Genomic DNA, 24,302 nt, shown 5'->3' on the forward strand with positions numbered 1-24,302 from the left:
AATGCTTCAACTTTTCTGTACCCGTCCCCAGATCTGTGCCTTGATACAATCCTGTCTTGGAGGTCTACAAACAATCCCTAGGACTTTATGGCTTGGTTTGGGCTCTGACATGGGATGTTAACTGTGGGATCTTATATAGAGAGTTGTGTGCCATTCCAAATCATGTGCTATCAACTGAATTTACCAAGGCTGGGTTCCATTCATTGGAGAAACATCTCAAGGATGATCAGCGGAAAGAGTATGCACCTGAGCTCAATTTTTAAAAAAATATAAATTTAACAAAGATTTCAAACAAACTTCTTTCACATTGTCATTATGGGGTATTGTTTGTAGAATTTTTGAGAAAAATAATACAATTGTATCCATTTTGAAATAAGGCTGTAACATAGCAATATGTGAAAAAAGTGAAGCACTGTGAATACTTTCCGGGTGCACTGTATAAAATGAAAAACAGACCCAATATTTACTTTTTTTATTTAAGTTTTTACGGTATCACAGAAAATACAAAATGTATACTTTTATTCTGTAACAGTCAGTGCCAGCTAGACACAGACACACACACACACATGCACACACGCACGCACACACACACACATTCCTCAAACACTAAAACAGACATGCCGCACTAAATACTATATCAGGGTCACACTAAACCAGAACTAAAAGGTTAAACAAAGGAAATCAACGTTCATTCTTACACACAGAGCGTGTTGGCATTTAATGTGATAAAGCATTTCTATGCATAAATGCTGACATTCAAATAGCATTCTAAGTAACAGGATTGATATTCACTTAAAGTGTTAAACATTTCACAATGACTAACATAAGAGATAACAAAGAAAAGTTTTTAGTCACAAGAGTGGTTAATCTAACAAACCAAAATCTCAAATTCGTACAAATCAGATCATTTATATGACGCCAATGCACAACTGATATCACTCTCTCACTCACACATGCACACACACCCATCAATAATCAATACTGAGATGATAAATAAACCAATTCCTAGCCAAACTGAGCACTGACGTGCATTTACTTGGCTGTGATCTCATTTTGATCATGTACCCATTCATTCAATCCAAAGACAGCAGCTAAAGTTTAAAGGTTTTAGTTAAGGACTCTTTCATAAACCTGAGTTTTGAACACAAAACTTTTAGGTATCTAGCATTTCAGCCACTGAGCCTTTCATTAAGGAACCCTTCACATTAATAATCATTTCAACCTTTGTTCGTGTGGCGGTGTGTGAAAACCTGTCAGACGGTGCTTTTGTCAAACATTCACAAAAGACGATCAAAGAGAAGTAAGTAGCCTAAATAAAAATATTTTACATGTATTTACACCAAAACAATGTGGGAATGTTATTTTTTTGTTGCTATTTTTATTTCATTATTATTGTTTGGTCTAGTTTTTAAAAAGGTCACATTGGGGTTTACAAAGGCAGTGGTGGTCATTCATAGTCAGGCTTTTCACAAATGACCAAACATAGCTGTGATTTCTCCTGCCGATGCAACTTCACCAGTACATTACACATCTGATAGACGCCCTTATCCAGAGCAACATTTTTATCTCATTATACATTTGAGGGTTGAGAACCTTGCTCAAGGGCCCAACAGGGACAACTTGGTGGGCATGGGATTTGAACCTGGGACCTTCCGAACCATGTCCAATGCCTTAACCACTGAGCCCCTGACACCAAATATGACATTAACAAGAAGAAACCTACCCAAGAAAACATGTGACTGAATTAATCAGTGATGATTTGCCACCAATGTGGCATACCACTTTATCCTGTATACAGGGTTATGGGAAGCTATTCACACACACTATGGGCAATGTAGGAATGCCAATTAGCCTAACCTGCACAAATTTAGACTCTGGAGGAAAACCAGAGCACCTGGAGGAAACCCATCAAGCACTGGGAGAACATGCAAACTCCATGCATACAGAGGCGGGAATCAAACCCGGCCCCTGGAGTTGCAAGGTGACCGTGCTAACCACCGTGCCACCAGGAATAATGTCAGTTTTTAATAAGTATATTTGGTTATACAATATATATGTGGACATGGAGCTGAAATACAATTTTTGGCTTAACGAGGCACTTAAATGGAATTAGATACATTCCCTGTAGTTTTTAGAACTACATACAAAAAAATAACGTCAAAATATAACCATGTAAAGTGTTTTCCCGAGCCTGCACAGGCATTTAGGAGTAAAAGTAATGCAAACCGATATCAAGACTGTCAGACCAATCAGTATTTGTAACTGGTATGTTAACCGTTATAATAATAATAAGTAAACCACAATGACTTGTGAGATCACACTTATTTACAACGTACAAGGAAGGTATAATAGCTCTAAACACCACAAAATGAACAAGTCAGCATTCTTGATTAGAATATCCCTGCATTCTAAATCTTTATCATTAATTCATAAGTAGAATTTTATGGCCTGACATGATCAGGGCTTGGAAGTATTTGCCAAACGTCAAAAGCAACCTTTAACTACAATGTGAAAACGTATTCAAGCTAGATTTGATTCTAGATTGTGTTTTAAAAAATGACTTCTTACTTCCAAGCCCTTTATATCTTGCATAATCAAAAATATGAACTAATTACAAAAAAAAAAGAAAAACAAAAATAATGGTGACTGAGTTGTAGGAGGGAAGTTTGGACTGTAGATTGACCTCTAGCACAGGGATTTCGGACGCACCTTTGGGAAAAGCTGTAAGGGGAAGAAACAGATTGGACATTAGGCACAAAATTCTAAATAAAAATGATAAGGAGAAAATAACTACACACCTAAAGATATGGATGCATCCAACAACATGCAACATTATGCTAATTAGATATTTAAGAAGAAATACATTATTTGAGTGGTATTTCAGTTGAAGCACAGTTTGGAAGGACCACTTTGTACTTGTTAAAGAAGTAGTCCAACGAAAGCAAAGATACCAGGAACTGACACAAAGTGAACCAAATAAAATGCTTGTCCTAAAATTTACGAGTAAATGTTCTTTCCTCATTTTAGGATCGGTATCGGTCTAAAACATTTTTACTGATGCATCCCTATACAACCAAACGACAAAACTCTGAGTCCTAACATGAAATCAAAACACCGCCGATAGCCATTTCACTGGAGGCCAGATAGAGACCTGCCAGAAAACAGTGTTAAAGCTAATAGCGCTATAATTTACTGTAATAGACCTGAAATTATATGAATATGAAATATTTGCTTTCTTTTTTTTGGCATGAATACTGTACAAGTTCATATAATCGCCACCCTTTCACTGCAAATTAGGTACACATTCCCGGTAAATTTGTCAGTTACATAAGAGATTTTTGCATTGGTGGAGGATGTAAACTCTGTAATCTGTATGACTATTCAGATTATCTATTGTTGTAAAATATGAGGTGCGTTCAAGTCAAACTGAAAGTTTTAATTGTGCACAATAACGGAACACTCCAATTTATTCCTACATTATTTCTCTACATGATCCATGTTACACTAATGCACTTATCCCAGAGTTTCACCAGTTCTTAGATACCAAAAAAAGATAGTTTTCGTATCTGAAACACAGGCCTTCCAGGAACTCCTTTAATGGCCCAAACATTGGAAATGGCTTGGATAGAGGTCAGGACTGTTTGGGGATGTGGCAATAACTTTCTGTCGATTTCCTTTAAGTTATCCATTAATTTTCAAGGATCAGGAAAGTTCGCTGGGGAAAGTTCACAGGAACGACTGCAGTGGGCTCCAAGCTACCTTGGCCCGAGATCGTAATTTACAGATGTATGGCCTTGTATAAAACATTTGCACACTTCGAATGGTTTATGGTGGCTAAGAGTCTCATCACTGAACTGTGCTTGAAGTTTTCTGTAAATCAGTTTTATACCTTTTTCACCCTAACAATAACATAAACTAAGTTGATCACAAGTTCCGTTGTGACTTGAACGCTTCTCATGGTATTACTTATCTTAATACTGTATAAGTTAACACATTAGAAGCAGTAACGTTACAAATTCACTTTATACTTTATACACGCTGTAGAAACTATAGCATTAATACTAAGTAGCTGCATTATATACGTATAAAGTTTAACCTTGCAATGCAAGTACAATTCGCTCTGGAAGCATGCTTGTATATCAAAGCAAATTTCCCTATAAGAAATAATGAAAGCTCCGAAGATTTATTCCACGACCTAAAAATAGTCATATAAAAATAATTAATACAAAATAAAAAGAATCGTGACTGATGTTAGACAGAAAAAGATGCAGGCGGAGGGGAGGGGGGGGGTTACTGTGCTATTTTCTCATGAAGGAGAGAACCACCATTGTCTCAGTTGTGATCATGTGACTCTCGGCAGACAAAGCCCATGCATAATGCAGTATTCATATATCAAGACCTCACTCGCTTATTAAGTAAAACACATGCAAAACACTTGCAGACTAAGTTACTTGCAATCAACGAATCCACTGTAGATGCATAACAGATTTTCTAACAAATGATACTGCTCATGATAGATCTAACCTTATAACTACTTACCTATATCATGCATATTTGGCCATTCTATTCTATTATAGCTTATTTTTAAATAATTAATAACCATCTAATTAGCAGATTAATATGATTTAACTTATGATCCATGTTTGAACAGTATGTACCATCCTACTGCTAATATTAACTCTATTTTCTCTTACCCCAAAGTAGTTATTTGGGACGAAGCCCTCTCGTCCACAGAGTGAAGCCCACCACCAGTCCAGACCCTCAGGTTTCTGCAGGATGGTTACCATGTCTCCTTCCTTGAAGCTCAGCTCATCTTGCGACTGGGCTGGGTAAGACCACAGGGCATAGAGCACACCACTGTTCTCCACACCCATTGCCTCTTCCACTCCTAACGTCATACAAACACACACACACACACACACACACGTATGTACACCTATATTACTATTTGCAGTGAATTGTGCATACACAGACAGTTGTTTAATTTGTAATAAATTCTGGCTACATGTCAAGCAATTTCATTTTTAAAGAGTAATAATGAGAATTATTAAATAATTCTTTAATTTTTAAGTAATAAATAAATAAAAAAGCTAAAATGTAATTGGAAGAATCTGCACTAAAGTCTTTATCATCCTTGTGTAGATCCACAATGGGGATCTGAAAGCTTTTTAGGTTTAACGTTTCTTCTGCATTTGGCGTCTTTGATATGTACGTGAAAGTTATGAGTCACATATCTGATGAAGTCCCCCTTACCCCTGAGAAAGCTCTCACACTCTTCATAACCCACAGCATATGGGTCACACTTTTGCGCCGCCGTGGCTCCGTCACTCTCAGTCACTGCCATGACGGCTGCACCGTTACGAACCAGAAACTCACACAGGGCCCGATCGTTACAGGAGGCAGCGCAGTGCAGGGGCGTCCTACATACGCACAAATTTAGAGGTCAGAAATCCATTACGGTTGGCAACAATCTGTACTAGGAAGTGGGTGTGGAAGGGAATTTTCTTTTTTTTTTTTTTTTTTTTTATTAATCCTGAAAACTACAAGAGCAACTACAAAAGCAACTGACTACGGCTTTGACAGTTCCTCAACCTTAGCTATGACACTCCAGTTCAGAAATACTCTCAACCATAGATGTGCACAAAACTTTTTTTAACCCTGCTTAAACAGTTATGAAGGATAAACAAACAAATGCTGTAAAGCTATTTCTTTGTTTCATAAGCTTTGTATTTGCCTGAATAAAAGTACAAAACCTTTCGTGCACATTCACTCTACATTCAAACGTTTGAGACACATAAACCACACATACACAAATGAGTGAAGGTGTGATACTTACCAGCCGTGGCTGTCTGGGGCACTGACGTTGGCACCAATGCGTACGAGGAACTCCACTACAGCGTAATGCCCACCACAGATAGCATTATGAAGGGCTGTGATGCCCTCGTCGTTTGGCTGGCTCGGGTCACTCATCTGGTGAAGAAACATGCACTTATTATAAACGTATGTTTAGGTGACATGTGAGACAGGTTTCATGTGGTGTGATAGGTGGAGTGCTGGGTGCCCATAATTGCTGACCTCCTGCACTGCTCTCTGCACCGTGTCCAGCTCTCCAACAAGAGAGCCGTCTAGCAACAGCACCAGAGGACTGAGACGTGCACGGGACCTCTTTAAAGTACTGCCCTTAGGCTTCCGCAGAATCGAGTGTAGACCCTGCTACACACACACATACATACACAAAATTACTTCAGATTCAGACATTTCCTTGTGATAACAGTTTTTGTTAATTTATACTACACTAGTCTATCATTACTTGTTAAACTGACCAATTAATAATAATTTGCATATTAAGGTAAAATTTTGCTTCTCCCCTCACCTTCTGCTGGATTGACAAAGCCGGGTTTGTGATGGGTGACGTTGGGCTCGGTGTTGACGGTGCGCTCTCCTCTCCATCTGAGGAGCTGCTCTCGCTCCCCGTCTCGCCCTTTGTTTGAGGCCCTTTCCTGCGGAACATTTTTTTAATCATCTGCTTGTACTGGTTGGGCTGAAGCAGGGACATAGTCTTCATGCTCTGTGAATGGTCGATAGAGCCACGTTTCTTCAGAGCACGTGGAATCTCAGCACGGATCTGAAGCAACACGTCCATATCAGGGACCACGGGAGCCTCCGGGGCCACCACTGGCTGCAAGCGAGTGGGGCTCAGGGGCCTAGGGGGCACTTCCGGCTCAGGATCGTCAGTGTTCACCTCTACTTTGGGCTCTTTGTTTTCCTCGATTGAGGCCGCCGGGCTTTCTGAGGACACAGACTGCTTATTTTGTGAGTTGATTTTTACCTGCTCCACGTAGGTTGTCTTTGGGACTGGCAAAGAAAGACAGAGACAATTAGAGCAATAATTTACTACATTAACCTAGATTAACGTCTGCACCTCAGCCAAGCCACATTTGGGGTATTTACTGGAATGTTTTACATCACTAACAAAGTAATGTGCAAATTCACACTTTCTAGGAGAGCACATCGAAATCCCACTCCTGACTTATGGTACTTCTTCACAAAATAGCTGAGAACTCTAGGAGTACCTTCTGCGTAATAGGCCGGAGGTCTCTGCTCTTGAGGGACAGGCTGAAAGTGGTAAAGTAACTCTCGAGGAAGAGTCATAGGCTGGCGTGGCATGCTGATATTTTGTTCGCCCTCTGTGCCACGTGGATATCTGGTAGCTGCTGCATAGTATGGGTTCTGGAGTCTCATGATGACAGACAGGGGGATGGGCCTATGTGGGCGGAGCCCAGGTGATGCAGGAGGAACTGAGACGCGGGAGATGATTGGTTGAGCGTTTAAAGATGATTGTGTAGCTGTAGCACGATCAGGGGGCACAGAGACACGGGTAAGGTTTCTGGGCAAGGAGCCGTTGGCTGATGGGAGATGACGAGGCAGAGTGTCCTGCAAACAGAATGTTTAGAAGAATGTGGATGGGGGTTAAACAGTTGCTTTACTGAAAAACCATGAGCATTAATAAAATAATATAGAAACTAACACAAACTCATTTAATTTACTTTTCCACAATCTTTGTTTGTGCTAAAGGCTGCGTTCACATTACCACTTATATCCAAATTTTTACACTAATGGGACACAGACCTGATTTTTTTTTTTTAGATTTTTAGATCAGACCTGAATCACTTATCCGTATCCTAGTTTGGATCCATATCCAACAAACGGTCATGCGGCTGTTTTAAAAACCGTCAGATTGGAATACATTGTGACTTTTTGCCTCTGTGCATGAGGAGTGTGCTGACATCACGTCATCACCGCAAGTGCTGAGATTTCATATCAGTGCTAGCAAAAGCTGCTAAGCAGGGCATCTGGCTTTTTTCTTCTTCTCCAAAGCAAAATTCCAAGCATACTTTTGCTAAAATCCATCGTTTGAAATTTAATGAGTGCTTGCACAAATATGGTGTGTTTTAACCCGGATGACAGCCGCATCCACATTAAAGTGAGATAAACGTCACTTGTGATTATCAATGTGAACCGTCATGACATGCAAATCCGTTTTGACCAAAAAACCCGAATTAAACAAAGTGGTTTGCAATGTGAACGTAGCCATATTGTTCCTAAGTCCTGTAATCGCAGTATTAAAAGAAAGAGATTAAAATATAATATCCAATAATAAATAAATAAATAATATCCACTTATAGATTAATTATAGGGCAAGACATCATGTAACTAATTTGGTAATTGCTATTGTACCAGGCATTAAACAGTCGTTGTACACACCTTTCGAGGTGCAGAGGGCGAGTCCAGGTTTGATTCTCTCCAATTGCTGTTGGAAACAGTTTGCCTGATCCACTCATTCTCTGGAATGTAAGAAAGTCAAAATAAGTGAACATTGTGCTTCTTCATGCCTGGAACTTATTGCAGATTCGGTTTATCTATGTTCCGGTACACTGAGGAAAGATTTGGTTCTTATCTGCGGTTTAAACTCACTGTCATACGTGTGGTGCGGTTTCCTTTCATACGAAACATCCAGGTCTGTCTCGTTCCACTTTGACGGGCTGCTCTGAACTCTCGCTAATCCCTCATCTGAGTGAAAACAACAGTGAGAGTGAATTTAAAGAGGAATTTTAAAGAGAGAGTGAGAACACAAATATACTGACAACTTGACACTTTTAGATAATGCTGCCTTAAGACAAAGATGACTCATACTACACACACACACACACACACACACACACTAATACATACAGTACACATACTGTACATACACACACACACACAGAGTCAACGAATGAAAGAGCTTTAAACATTGGACTAAAATTCTGAGAGAAAACCTGTTCTTCACATTTGACCTAGGTGGAGTTGCACTATGGGTGCAATAAACAGTAAAGAAAGATATCTAATACAACTTTTGTTATTGTTTCGCCATAATCTCTCATTCTAAAATTCTCATAATCTCTCATCTAAAATTCATTTCTTGAATTTTATTCTGCGGTCTTTAAAGGTCAACATAAACTGGTAGAATTAATTGACTTTTTAAAGAATTTTTTAGCTTTAAGCAATGGTAGCTGAAAAGTCTTATAACAGGTCCAAGTTAGGGCTGAAATGTTATTGCAACATAATGCATACGTTCTATGATATCCTCTGTTATTATACAGGCTTACAAAGAACTTTGTTTACTTTGTTCTTCTCTTCATGCTAAATGTTCTTTTCTTCATGCTAAATATCGGGCCAGGGGTAGCTCAGTGGTTAAGGCATTGGACTACGGTTCGGAAGATCCCAGGTTCAAACCCCCCAACCACCAAGTTGCCACTGTTGGGCCCTTGAGCAAGGCCCTTAACCCTCAACTGCTCAGATGTATAATGAGATAAAAATGTAAGTCGCTCTGGATAAGAGCGTCTGCCAAATGCCTAAATGATCAAAAAATATTAATGATATATACATTTAATCATCTTCTCTGAATTTGCCTTTTGTCATACCTGTTTTAAATGGAGTGAAATTGCGTGGCAACGTGTTTGACATCGGTTGGCCGAAAGGTCCGGGAGAAGGAGCTCTGTCCAGCCTGGGTGATCTACGACCAGTTGTGGGTGAATCGTGCATGACCAATGGACTATTTGGGATTTGCCTCATGCTGGACAAAGACATAGACGGTTGCTCATACTTGAAACTAGGTGAGAGCTCTGGGAAGGTGAATGAGCCGCTCAAGTTCCGCTCATGTGACCTGGCAGGGTTTGGCGAAGCCCGACGTTGAGTACGCGGGGACTGATTTGGGGGTGTCAGGCTTCCGTGAGAGTAGACAGGCTCGACGCGAGTGCTCCGAGCTTGAGTAGGTGCATACTGATAGACCTGGGTGTTTGGAGCAGACGGGAGGTTTCTACCGCTGGTAAAGAAAGAGTCTGATGAACGAGTGCTGGGCTCTGAAACTCTGATGGACGGTGTGCTTGGGGGGAAAGATATGGTGCCTCTATTCATGGCACTTCCACCTGCATCACTGCTGGTATTGGCTGTGGAAAAACTGCCACTGGCGCTCGTCGGTGTGGTATTGTTGACAGTCTGGAAAGTGGAGTTGGTGGTGTTCATTGGTCGTGTGCTGGAGCTCTGTCATAATAGTGGATACGAGAATAATAATAAAATTAACAGAACATTGTGGGTGGAAACTGATCAAAACATTTAAAAAAATTGCATAATATAGTAGGCTATTCCTTATTAATGATGCTTAAATTATGAAAATATTTACACATAATCAAGCCTACGTTCCTTCCTTTAAAAAAATAGGCTGCTTTTTATCTTAATAATAACAAAACTGAAGATGTATTACAAATATAAGATATAAAACAGCTTCAACATATTGCATTGCATATCGTACTGTGTATGACTGTGTATGTGACAAATAAAATTTGAATTTTTAATTTGCTTATTAAACCATATTTCCCCATATTCACAGAATATACACACAGAAATAACATCTAACTAGCTCAACATTCTATTTATCTGGTCTATGCTGCTAACAGTCTCGAAGGGGTTTCCGATCATCGTACTTACCACTTTATCAAGTCAGGAGTGTTGCGAGGGATAGCATTTATCAGCTACGGGCAATATCCAAGTTAAAGCCTGTAAATTTTTATCTACAAAGGCCTGAAACAGTTACCCATGCTTTCATCTCTTCTAGGCTCAATTACTGTAACTCCCTTTACACAGCTTTAATCAACCTCAGCTAGACACCAATTAGTTAAAAATACAGCAGGCATAGTTTTTTTTTTTTACCAATTAAATGCAGAATTTATTGTAAAATTTTACTTTTTTTTTTTTTATCTCACCATTTTCTACCTCCAGATCTTCTCCTACACAAATTCTCCCCACAATCTTGCCCCCAGGGGAAAAAGTTAAAAGGTTAAAGCTAAAAATAACCTTATCTGTTGCGCATTTGTTTGTGTTTGGTGAGGATTTGGGCACTTTGTAGGAGCATTACGATCGTTTTTGTGTTTTCTGCATACTCTGTAAACTATCGCATTGATTGGCTCTGTTGCGTGGCGCCTATAGCCACGCCCACTTTGAGGTTGGACAGTCATACAGACAGACAGACATAGAGACAGAATTTTTTCTGAGACTTGTTTCGGGTCCTCTAATGGAAGGACATAATTGAAAGAGTGAGTTCTTCTACTTACAAAGAATAAAAGACCCTTTTTCATTTCCTTTTAGTTCAGACTGAGGTTGTTATAACTCTTATAATAATTTTTTTATGCTTTTATTTATTTAACTTTTTTTAAGTTCATACACTTCCTATTCTGTTCTACTTTTATGTTATGCTTTGAAGTTTATTTTGGTTCACAAATCCAAATCCAACACAAGGCCAAAAAGACAAGCCCATGTCAACACACTTTCAACATACTTTAACAAAGCGCTCATTCAGAATCCTAGTAGGATTTGAGACAGCCAGGAATTATGCTGCTAAACACCTCACATCCCTCCACAGCCTACTGGCTGAACAGCGGAGCACTTTCAGCATGAGAATAATTTAGCTCTGCTGTGACAAAGAACAGTACAGGAAGTCTTTTTTTGCCAACTGCAATTAGCCTTAACAATAAACACTGCTATGTCAGGAGAGGGATCTCCTTCTCTGACATCACTATAAATAGGCTAATATAATGATATACTGTGCAATCTGTTTTCATTGCACTGATATGAACTTAATTTCCCGCCTCTATATATATATATATATATATATATATATATATATATATATATAGTATATACAATTATCATGTGATCGTACATAGTAACAGTATATATTTATATCTTTTTTATGATTTTTTCCATCTTTACCACCCTAATGTGCACCCACCTGACTGATTAATAAAGGTGTCTGTCTGCTTGCCTATTTGTCTGTCTTCTTGCCTATTTATCTATCTGTCCACCTGTCTCCCTGCCTGTCTGTTTGTCTGCATATCTGTCTGTATGTCTGCCTCTGTGTCTAAATACAAATCCATATACGTTTTTAGTGGAACACTCATATAAAACAGGCTCCTGAGCTAAACAACAATGCCAAGGTTAATTTAGAATTGGAATAAAAGTTAGCAGAACAGTTGGTTGTAAATCCGCATAATTACAGTAGTTACCTGTGATGTAGAGCTTTCAGGGCCGCTAGATGAGAAATCCTGCAGAAGTGAATTAAACTCACGGGACAACTCATCCGCCGTCGCCAAAGAGGCATTCAGGTCTTCTGTGATTGACTGGACTACATGTACAAAAAAAACACAAAGTTACATAAAGAAATGTTCAAACTACACAATTTTGAAGTCAGCAAAAAAAAAAAAAAGAAAAATTAAACAATGGATGTTATCACTGCTTCCTGTTTCCTTCCTTATTGAAGCCCCGCATTTATGGTTTCAACATTTGGAATACACAAAGTTGAAAGAAGACAGGCAAAATCAGAACTGCTGGCAAAATAAATACATTTCTCTGACTTCAGATGTTTTAGTTTTAGGAATAAAGGAACAGTGAATCTGGAATCTGGAATATGTTTATTTAAACAAAACAACAAAATTAAACTATTTACTCCCTAACTGGTAAAGTAATTATGAGCTATTTATTATAGCTGACCATTAATCAAAAGCATGTGGTCCATCACTTTATAGCTCATTAGTCACGTCCATGTGGATCTCAAAAAAAGGTATAAACTTTAAGAAACATTTTTTTTGCATAAAGAAATAAGCTTTAAAATTATCTTCAAATCACTTGAGAGCATAAGTATAAATTAAACTTTATAATAATAATAATAATAATAATAATAATAATAATAATTATTATTATTATTATAATAATTATTTATTTATTTACTAACTAATTGATTGATTAATGCAGTAGCTCTAAACTGCGTAGGTTGTTTATGTACAGAAATAATAGTTTCTTAAATATGTTTCTTTAACACTTAATATTTTATACAAAAAAACATAATATGACATTATAAGATTTCTTTTTAACAAATTATTTCAAGCATTGATTTTTAGCCTCACAAACAATAACAATATAAAATAGTTATTTGGACATAATCGACATAATAGATCAGAATAATAAATATGTGAACAAATAAAATGTATGCATGAAAGTTACTGGAATTAATATTATTAACCTCTTAACTAGAACTATATCTAATAATCAAATAAACTGAACCAACATTTTTAACAGCTGAGAAGGAAATAGTGGGGGAAAAAATCCCTAAAATAAGACAAATTGTTCTTGATCAAACGTCATGAAATTCTCTGGCATTCAACTACTATCATTTCACTTGCTGGAACATGTGTTCACTGTTTTGGTAATGAAACCATGATCCTATGATTACTAAATGGGAAATAAAGAAGAAAAGAAAAGAAAGTCAGTTTCTTACACAGTATGCTGTTCCCAAACATGTTGTTGGAGGACATGATTTCAAGTTCTTTTTGGATGTTCCAACTCCAACTTCTGACTAATTCAACACACTTCCTGGGGAATTACAGGAGACATGTTAAAACACTTCAATTCAGACAGCCTTATCCAAAACATAGAAGCACAAAACATAGAAGCACACTAGCATGTATATGGCATAAGTACGTTTTCCCTTGAAACTTTTCACAATTAGACATAATAGATCTGTTTACAGGTTGTACACAGTGATGATTTAACCGAGCTGTTCGCACACTTTGGCAACGGAATTATCTAGGATCACAACAGCTTGTCATGCCATGCAAGGACATTATCCACTGATGAGTACAAATAAATAAGTTGACTTTGGCAAATCACAATCGACTTCCAGATCCGTGTCCTATTACTGAATTGGTAAAAGACGTTAGTAAGTGGCCCGGTTACTTAACAATGCTGGCACATAGACACCTGAGACATTAAGGACACTAGATGCTTATGACTTTGTTTATTTGTGGACATGTACAGAATGTTATATAGACGACAGAGTTTTGTGTCTTGAAATCAGAGGTCAACAATTTATTAAACGTTAAAAGAATATGGCACATAATTGTGATTGGGTTATGTGAAGTGACCAAGATCAGATGGGAGATGCAGTACACCGGAAAAGCAAACCCTAGTCCAGAAAGCCACTACTGAAGAAAGATTTGCCAAAAGGCACACTGCAGACTCAGCAAATATGGAATAATGCTCCCTTATCTGATGAGACCAAAATGTACTTTTGGCCATTAAAGCACTGGAACATTTGTTGGAAACCCAACACTGTTCATAGCCCCAAGGATACCATCTCTACACTGACAAGGGCTGCTTTTCATCAGCGAAAACTGGGAAGTTGAGTTTAGTTGTTTAGTTTAGCAGATCAACAGGGACGGTGATGAATAGAGCCAAAAAAAAAAAATAAATAAATAAATAAAACAAACTGGTTTACATGCAAGAACCTGAAAAACAGCCCAGTCATCGCCAAAACCTCAATGTAATCAAGAACCTGTGTCAAGACTTGCAATTTAATTTCATAATGCAAGGGATTTTTTTACCCAGGAAGAATGGGCAAAAATATCAAAATCTAGCCGGAAAACCATAACTCAGCTACAATCAGCTATAATACAAAGCACTGAACAATTCAGAAAGAAACTACTGTATGCAAGTGAGTGTTACCTGTTTAAAGCTGATTCAGGGATGTCGTAAGTCTCCATGTAAACTGAACGATTTCAACTATACACAACAAAACCATACCATGTACCGTATCTTAGATCACAGAGGATACTCTTAGAAAAGTGCAAGTACCAAAAAAAGTCTGTTCTAGGCTGCAAAAGGAATTTTTTTTAACTGTTTTATTACCCCTGAACTTTCAGCTTTGTTTAAGTTGCTTTGTATTCAGGACTGTGTTCACCAACCTTCTTTAGTATCCCATAACTCTGTGAGCCTGCCTTTCTGTGTGAAATCAGTGTGGCATAAAACTCCTCCCTCTCTCTCTCTCTTACTCACTTGCTCTCCAACCTCACCCTGTGACTGATTGCATGCTCAAAGCCGTCTCAGGCACCCGTTCATTTTGTGGCCTCAGAAATCGAAACCAGATCAAGTTCAAACAGGTCTCCATTTCAGTCCCTGAGCTTAAGTCTGTTTTTCTTTCTTGCATGCACACAGACACTTATACAAACCTGAGCCATACAAAAGTGAACTCAAATCACAATATACCCATTAGAATCCTAATTGCCAGAAGTACATATGTAAATTATGATGCTCTTGTTACCTGTTACAACTTGATGTGTTTGCGTGATCACACTACTCATCATCAAATCCATCAATTCCCTTTAATCCCTGGCGCCTGTTCTTACCCTGGGTAAATGACCTGCATGTCTAGACAAATTTAACCAAAACCTGAAACACCTGTAGCAGCTGATGTACACTCCTACCTCCACCTGTATCACAGGACACCATCTGTTGGATTGAGACCAGCTAAAATGTCATGCAATTCATGGGATGAACCAGGTGTTCATATGAATGTTAACATGACATGACATCAATAGAAAACGTAGGAGTTACTGTAAGAGAATGACCCGCTGCTGGCTCAGGTCCTAGTTGACAGAACCTTAAGCAGTTATATTTAAAGTATGTTATGTAGATGAGAGACACCTTCTTAATAAAGCTGAGTAATGTGTTAAGGAAATTAGTCACGGGATGCTTATAAACTTCCTTATACTTAAATCTGATCAGACAGAAGTACTGGTACTTGGACCACATGCAGCTAGAAGTAAGCTGTCTGTTCACACATTAATCCTGGATGACTTTTCTGCTGAAGCAAAAGACCTCGACGTGATTATTGATCTTTCATTTACAGCTCATGTAGAAAATATTCTATCTTCGAGATAGCCTTATTTTATCGCAGAAATATTGCCTAAGATATGCAACATATGCTCTAGTCAGTGCAGAACACAGCAGCCATTCTGCTGTTACTAGAACCACAAGATATGAGCACATCACCCCACACAGAATTGCCAATCTACTTCTACTTTTGACCTACAAGGCACTAAATGGTCTCACGCCATGGTAGCAGAGTGAACTACTAGTGGTTTATGATCTGCCACAACATCTACATTGATCATAGAACGCAGGCTGCTTAATGGTACCTCGTATAATAAAAAGTATAGAAGGAACAGAGCTTTTTCTTCCAAAGTCCCAAAGTTATGGAATAGCCTTCCAATTAACATTTAAAACTCAGACACTGACTCTGTGTTGAAGTCTATGCTGAAAACCTATTTATTTAGCAATGCATTTTGTGAACAGATTTGTCTGCAGATCTGGGAGACTAATGGACATAGAGCTTTATGATTAACTGGTATGTTTAATTGCTGTTTTCCCACTTTTTCATTTATCACAAGTTTGTTGAGAGTAAAGTAACTGGTTGCCTTGCTTTTTAGGGAGCCCTCATCTGTTTCCTTTAGTTATGCTGTCATAGTTAGTTCTGCTGGAGTCCCTGTTTGCACTCTGTGCTAAAAATATTGAACAGATATATAACTTAAAAATGCATAAATAAATAACATTACAGGAGAATATATGCATGGCTGCAAAGAAATAAATATAGTACAAGACAGACCAGTTTTCAAATGGAACAAAAAACTTAATGAACGCTTCTGGAATTTGCATACAAATAGAAAGGAGTGTGACAAGTGTAACAACGTTACCAGAAGAACTCATATTCTCCAGCAAGCTTAGTAAAACCTAACAACTGTTTTCTTATAAAACTGCACAAATCTGTGCCTAAAACTCCTGATTTTAAGCAATGAGTTTTCATTTCAAATATCGACTGTTTATTTTATTACTCTTTATTGCTCTTTATAAAAGTTTCTTTTATGCAGAAATGTTTTCAAAAGCATATTTTGCTTATGCCATATTTTTGTACTGTATGTGCCCAAGACTTTTGCACAGTACTATAAGAAAACAGCTGTTAGGTTTTACTGAGCATGCTGGAGGATATGAGTTCTTCTGGTAACTTTGTCACACTCGCTCTTTTCTATTTTTATGCAAATCCCAGGAGTGTACATTAGGTTTTTTGTTTTCATCTGAAAACTGATCTGTCTTGTACTAAATAAATTTTTTTTCTTTACAGCAATGCATATATTCTCCTGTAATGTTATTTATGGAAATACTGAAGGATTTTATACATAATTATGCAGGCATGATAAACATATATAACAAAATTGGTACAGCATATAATATGGTGACTTTTGCACAGTTTTGCAAAATAATAAGTAATGTATAATGTATAAGTATGTGACTGTTAGCATACCTAACTATTCTCGCTCTTTCTCTCGCCACACATGGCACTCCTGAGTTACCAGTGATCCCTCTGAACCTGTCTAACGCATCCTGGTGCCTTTGGGTTGCTGCAGAGGATGGTCTCATATGGTCTGCTTGGGATACATGTGGTGACTGAGGACAGGTCTAATCGATGACCATGCAGATTTTTTTCGGCCAGTTTTTCTCTGACGGCTTGTGACTGCAGTCATTTAATAGTTTAAGCCTGAGCTTCCCATGAACACCTTTTTTTTTTTTAACCAAAGCTTTAACACGAAAGTGAAATTTATATTAATTTGAACACCTGTCCCATTATATGGCACATTCAACCTCATAGCACACAGTTATACCAGGGGCTGATTTAGGGTCATAGTATCTGATACAGTAAATGAGAATGCATTTGGTGTTCGAGTTCGGCTCCTTACAAGGTTTCTTCCTATTTTCACCTCAGAAGGTTTTTTTTGCCACCACTCAAGTGTTTTGTGAATCTTTAGCCATCTATTTTGCAGTCTGTTCTCACTCTAGTGTCAGATTCCTTTTCGTTGTTGACAGGAGTGGAACCCACTGGGGTTTTCAACTGTAGCACATCGAAGGATAGTACATTCTGAGATGCTTCTGAGACATTTTGACCTCAGTTCTCACTGGACGTTTTGTTGCACCACTCACTCACTCGATCATTTTCGAAGGTTGCCAAGGCCTGGAGCCTATTCCAGGGGACTTGGTACACAAGGCGGGACACACCCTGGACAGAGTGGCAGTATGTCACAGGGCATTTACCTATAAAACGTTTATTATACATAAAAATAGCTCATATACACTATAAAGTCAAAAGACACAACTGTCTAAAATATATCTGTATGCATATAATATAGCTACTGTACGCGTGGCATTGACGATTAACTTATGTGTGCCCAGGAGGGTATATCCAGGTCATTCCATCCAAGCAATGTCTAACTCTTATCAGTGTTTGTCAAGCGTACACATCAACAATATTTTCTCCCTTCCACACCCACACAGCCACACACACGCAGTCATCCAACCATTCTGTCAGACCGGTATTAAGAGTCAACACCCTCTGCATGATTATAATGTAAATTGTTATTTCCTGTCTTTCACAATGTGTCTGATCTTAGCTCAGATTACACAGTGCTCGTTTTTGAATTCAACTCTGCACCTGTCAGTGTATTTCTCTCATTCTTTATACTGAAGTTATTCGTTATTTGAAAGCTCTAGCTTAGCCACAAGACTAATAATTCAGCGCCATTACAATTCATATTGAGCTCCAAGAGGGAAGTGATAAGACGGGCAGGTTCATCACAATTTTAACGTGGGAGGCCGGAGAGGATTAATGGATTAGGATTATAATGCAACTCTAAATCAATCAAACTCTTCCTCCAATAGTTCCCATACCCAGAAATATACTCAGTCCCTGTCTCTCTCTCTCACTTTTCCACCCGGTTTAGGAACACAGCAGCTGGAAAGTCTGGAAAGCTTTTTTTGTTATCCAAATCTTTAATTTTAGGCTCTGTGCTTGGCCCTCCCAAGTTTCTGTTTTCCGAATCAGCTCCCTCATTTAGATTTTATGTAGAATGTCACACTCTGGCTCTGCTTCTTATGCCATTTTAGAGTGAGTCATTAAAAAAAAAATCCACTACACACCCTGCAATGCTTGGGACTGCATATATTGGAGCTCTTATGTGAGACTCACATGTTATAAGTAAGCAATAAATGATGATAGCATGTGTGATGCAACAAGAGCAGTTACTGCTACACCCATGAAACTGATAACTTTTCTACAACCTCACTGCAAGCCCCTCCTTTTCTACAGTACTGTACTTTTGTACATAATATATGTTTTTAAAATTTTCACTAATAAAAATGTGAAAATTGTGGCGTGCAATTGTATTCAGCTCTGAATACAACTCTGATACGCCTCACTGAATCCCAGTGGAACCAATTGTCTTCAGAAGTCACCTAATTAGTAAATAGAGTCCAGCTGTGAGTAATTTAATCTCAGTATAAATATAGCTGTTCTGTGGAACCCTCTGAGGATTGTTAGAGTACATTCGTGAAAAAACAGCATCATGTAGCCACTGAAACACACGAGGCAGGAAGTTGTGTAGAAGATTAAAGAATAAAAAAATAAATCCCAAGCTTTCAACATCTCACAGAGCACTGTTCAATCCATCATCTAATAATGGAAAGAGAGTGGCACAACTGCAAACCTGCCAGGACATGGTCGTCCACCTAAACTGACACGCATTAATCAAAAGCAGCCAAGAGGCCCAGGGTAACTCTGGAGGAGCTGGAGCCATGTGGAACTGCAAACGGGATGGCTTTCTTTCAACAATGGCTTTTTTCATGTTACTCTTCCATAAAGGCCAGATTTATGAAGTGCATGACTAATAGTTGTCCTGTAGACAGATTCTCCCACCAGAGCTGTGAACCTCTGGGTCTCCATGGCTGCTTCTCTGATTAAAGCTTTCCTTGCTTGGCCTGTCAGGCCATGTCTTGGTAGGTTTACAGTTTTACATGACAACAATTACACCTTCATTTTGAACTCTTTTATTTTGTGCATTTATGCAAACGAGTTGTTATTTTCAAAACAGCCAGAGCTTGCAGCCAAATTTGTCTTGAACTTAGCTTCTCGTCTAGAAGCTAAGTTCTAGCTTCTAACCAATCAGAATCAAGAATTCAACAAAATTGTGGTATAAAGTATTGTATTAAGTGATATACTAAACCAGGGATCATTGATTATTAAACATTTTAACATATCATAGCAATTTGATGGTAAATGATACTCAAGCTAGATATATTGATGGAACTATGTTTCGACGATTCGCTAGAGCTGTGGATTTTGACTGGATTCAATGGCACCAAAGTGTTCGGTCTTATTTGTTTCAAGCAGCTATATTTCATAGAGATTTTGAACATTAAAGCATTAAAACTGTGTAACTTGTGTCTTTGATTGTTTAAATGATCTAATCACTGTTAATCAATGTTGACTAATCCATGTTGATTTAACTTCCCAGGCTTCTGTGCCCAGAACTGGACTACAGTCCAGTATGTGACGGAATTGCACAAATTGCTCATAAACTCCAAAGAAGGCGGCGCAATGCTTTTGCAAAATATGAGTATTTGCAGGAAGATGTTTGTATTTTCTCCAAAAGCTGAGGTATAGTTTTAAGGAATTTGTCAATTTACAATTCAAAGCTTACCTAAATAATTAAAAGATTATTATGAATTAAAAACTGACCAGTTCGCTAATTCATAATTCAATCAATTCAATTGAACATTACCAACAAACAGTGATTAAACTGCATAAACAATTAAAATGCACTTTTTAAATCGCACAATAATGAATTCATGATGCCAATTAGCTTATTATTGTTTGCTTAAATTAAATTTTTTTAAAAGATTTGACAAGCTTTTTAAATTATGGTATTTTATCGCCATGAAATACTTTCCAGTGAAATCTTAACTAGAAAATATAATAAATAACACCACAGTAGTATCCTATCTCAGTCTCCTAGACATCAAGAGACATCTGAGAACTGAATTGCTTCAAGGCTAAATGATCTCAGTCAAACAATTGAACAAAACCTGAGTGCCATGTTTTAAGTTTTGCGTTAGTGTCCAGAGTTCAGATGCCAGGACAGATACTCGGGTACTTACCCTGCTCAATTTGTGTCCCGCTTTATCTTAGACAAAAAATTTTGAACAAATGAAGTGTACATGATCTTCCAGGATCCTGGAACGGTGGCAGAATTCCAAATCCTGTACAAGATCCTGGCTGTGGTTTGTTTGTGTCACATGTGGGAAGTGGGAAGCCAATCTGTACCTTAGAATTGTAAGTGACAAATAGAAAAGGGATATACTGCCAGACGGGAGTGTGATACGATGACATTCCAAAATTAATCCTTGAATAATGAATACACTATTGTAATCTTTCTTTAGTATTTCTTTAATATTAAAGAACTTTCAAAAAATATGTGAATGAATCATTCTCTGCTTTTGTTTCCTTTTTCCATGTTTGTATTGTATTTCAGCTGGAACATCAACAGACACACTTAAGGGGAGCTCTAAGACTTGTGTTAACTTGTTAAAGAAGTACACTACCTGGCCAAGACTTCCTTGACCGTCTTTAGCTTCGATGATTGCGCACAGTGTGGTGGCAAACTCATGTGTGAAAATGATTCCTCATGTTTCCAAAACAACAGATTCTCAATCTAAATCCTGGAATATGCCTGTTCCATCAGGGAAATAAAAGCTCCAAAGTTGTGATAACCTGGTCATCTCTAGTCCATTAAGGTATCAACTAAATTAATTTTTTGCCACATATTGTTGTTGAGCCATGACCGGACCTTCTGAAGCACCCTTAAATCACAATATTGTCCCCAGAGGCCTGTCCAGTGACTAATATGTATAATGGATGCATCACTTCATGCATTTTCATTCTTAACCTGATGCACCCGGCCCAATAGGGACAATCTAGATTCATAAGACAACATGACCTTTTTTAAAAGTCCATTCTTTACACGCTTGAGCACATTTAAGTGTTTTTTTTTGTCTCATTAATAAATAGTTGTGTCATGGACACATAGCTGTTTAGTTGGACATGCTGTTACTTTCACTAGCTCTGATTTCTATTTTTATTTAATTTTCTTAATTTTCTTACCATGCATCTCGTTTTTCTTTGGCCGGGCAATGTAGTAAAATAAGAAAAGACACAAGGCAAACAACAGTATCATCACTCTTATAACAGGTGTATGTGAAAAACAATGGCCCAAGCACAGTGACTGAATCCAGACATGAGATAAGAGGTTCAGTATCTGTGCCGAGGGTCATATTTGGGCAGGAACTTTACTCATCACTAGGTGAGAGACAACAGCAAGATAGGAAAAAAAGGGCGAGTGAAAGGGGAGGCATGCAATTCAAGACAGAAGATATATGATTAACATATGAGTCAGCATTAGTAAGAGTGGGACTGGCTGAGGTGTGCATTTACTTTTTCTTCTATTGATGTTTGAAAGTGAACATTCTAGTTAACTTTTATAGCAAACATTTACATTTCACTAACAGTGGAAAATCACTATAGGTTTGGCCTTCTTACATCACCACTTAGTCATGTACTGTACAGTATATCACGCCTTACATTAGATTTTTCCAAACCCCGACCTTTCTGTGGTTCCTTTATCTGTAAAATAAACATTTAGATTCTTAACTGTACAAAAACAAATCCAAACAGGTCCTAAAAAAAAAAAAAAGTGCCCACATTTGAAAATATCCTTCCCCAGACAGATTACCAGGAAGCTACCATATCAGAAATATATCAACCATGATTCATCTCGATGCTCTAACTGTAATGCAATATATTTTTTAGATTTATTTATATAGAGATGTTTTGATCATTATGATACTTCCCCAAAATAACATCTGGTGCAACTCTTCTTCTTAATTAACTGATCATTTCCAGAGGAAATAAAGATGCTAGGCAGAACTAAACGATAGATTTTTTTTGTACAATGTGAACACCAAAGATAGTTGAAACATGGATCAATTTAGTTGCTATCGATTAACAGTAGCTGCTATTGAGTAGTCGGTGACGTTATTGTGTGCGAGCTCTGTACCAGTTCTGAATGCTCTGACATGTAGACATTACTGCTTCCTGGAGTCGCGAAACCATCCTGACCAAAAACCTCCAAAGTGTGGGTGGACTTTACTTTTAACTAGAGCAACAACAACAAAAAAAAACACTATAGTAAGGGGGGAAAAAAACAGACTTTGTGTTGTTGGTGGCGGCGTTATGGTCAAGCGCACAAAGGGTCATTTAAATTGGAAATTTTATACTACCAGTTCTCCTAGGTGATTTTTTTTATGTCAAGCGAACATGTATAGTTTTGCTGTTTTTTGAGCTCTCTCTATCTCTCTCACACAAGCGCTCTCATCTTAGCCTACAGCAACACAGAGACATTAATTAACCATGCTCTTCTCATGTATGCATCCTTTTTCATTTACGTTACTCCCGCACCTTTTACAGAGCAGCACGTGACCTAGTGGCTGCCATGAGTCTTCATCTCAGTTTATCAACTTAACTTCGACTTCATCTTTAAATATGTTCCTTCTGTAAGTGTTATAATTCATGGCTGCTACTTTGCTTACTGTATCCTTATCTTTCGAATCAGCAGGAAATTAACAAACAGTTTAAAGCAAATTTTAATAGCTAAAAACAAAACATCAAAGCTTAATAACAGCCAATACATAACTGCGCAATTTTTAATCTAAATGGTTGATTATTCATTTTTAATAATCGATTGATTAAACGACCAACACCACCACAATAAAAACATGCTTTAAACCCCTAACCCTTGGTTTCTTTTGGTGTGATAACCAAGTTACATTTACATTAGCCACATTGCTCAATTAAAATTTTTTGCTCAGATCGGACCATCCCGTCATTACAGTTCACGTTCATAATTACACGTGACTTCGACTCGGGACGGGTCCGTCCCTGAAACAGCAGTCATGTGCACATGGACACGTCTTTGCTCGCACCATCTGGGTTACAATAAGTTGGGGTAAAAAAATAAAAAATAACCTGAACTGAGTCACTTCAGGCCGGTAATGTGAACATACCCTGGGCCTAATTTGAACTTTAATATTACAACATAACTTTTATTTATAGACACAGCACTGCTTTAACCCTCAACACAGTGACCGACTGCATGCATTCATACAAACACACACAGGAAATGAACTTGGTTCGCAGATGCCGTCGCTTACTATGAAAAAGTTCCCACCATCTATTAATCCAAATACTGTTGACAAATATTAAAGTACATCTAAATCAATAGCATTAATATTCAGACAGGAGATAACCACATGTATTTCTGTAGCTGGTGGTATTCCAGCTAATAAGTGGTGCTTCTGTGATATGTCCACTCCAAGCTCTGGTGTGATTCAGGAATCTGTCAGTACTTCACAGAGTCGAGTGCCAGACATTCCTCAGCAGTCATACCGAGTATCCACCCAAAACCACTTACTAATAAGGCACTTTTAAAGTAAAC

At 38.0% G+C, this 24,302-nt stretch overlaps 1 protein-coding gene across 5 annotated transcripts in view; it reads right to left on the minus strand.

The window, feature by feature from the left end:
* Positions 1-493: 493 nt before the first annotated feature.
* The window catches only part of ppp1r13l (protein phosphatase 1, regulatory subunit 13 like), a 33,047-nt gene continuing 9,238 nt past the window's right edge, over positions 494-24,302 (minus strand). The window contains exons 1-13 of one of the 5 annotated variants that reach the window (XM_053500560.1): positions 14,596-14,780; positions 13,370-13,464; positions 12,102-12,220; positions 9,465-10,083; positions 8,476-8,571; positions 8,266-8,345; positions 7,074-7,434; positions 6,374-6,855; positions 6,076-6,210; positions 5,837-5,970; positions 5,254-5,420; positions 4,695-4,888; positions 494-2,721 (exon numbers count right to left, since the gene is read on the minus strand). In XM_053500560.1, the coding sequence (XP_053356535.1) occupies positions 2,686-2,721; positions 4,695-4,888; positions 5,254-5,420; positions 5,837-5,970; positions 6,076-6,210; positions 6,374-6,855; positions 7,074-7,434; positions 8,266-8,345; positions 8,476-8,571; positions 9,465-10,083; positions 12,102-12,220; positions 13,370-13,464; positions 14,596-14,633 (2,556 nt within the window). In that variant the 5' untranslated portion in view covers positions 14,634-14,780 and the 3' untranslated portion in view covers positions 494-2,685. Of the gene's footprint in view, positions 2,722-4,694; positions 4,889-5,253; positions 5,421-5,836; positions 5,971-6,075; positions 6,214-6,373; positions 6,856-7,073; positions 7,435-8,265; positions 8,346-8,475; positions 8,572-9,464; positions 10,084-12,101; positions 12,221-13,369; positions 13,465-14,595; positions 14,781-24,302 lie in introns of those variants that run through there. The other 4 variants (XM_053500559.1, XM_053500563.1, XM_053500562.1 and 1 more) reach the window with 4 other exon arrangements.

The sequence above is a fragment of the Clarias gariepinus genome, chromosome 7, assembly GCF_024256425.1.
Source record: "Clarias gariepinus isolate MV-2021 ecotype Netherlands chromosome 7, CGAR_prim_01v2, whole genome shotgun sequence".
Taxonomy (NCBI): domain Eukaryota; kingdom Metazoa; phylum Chordata; class Actinopteri; order Siluriformes; family Clariidae; genus Clarias; species Clarias gariepinus.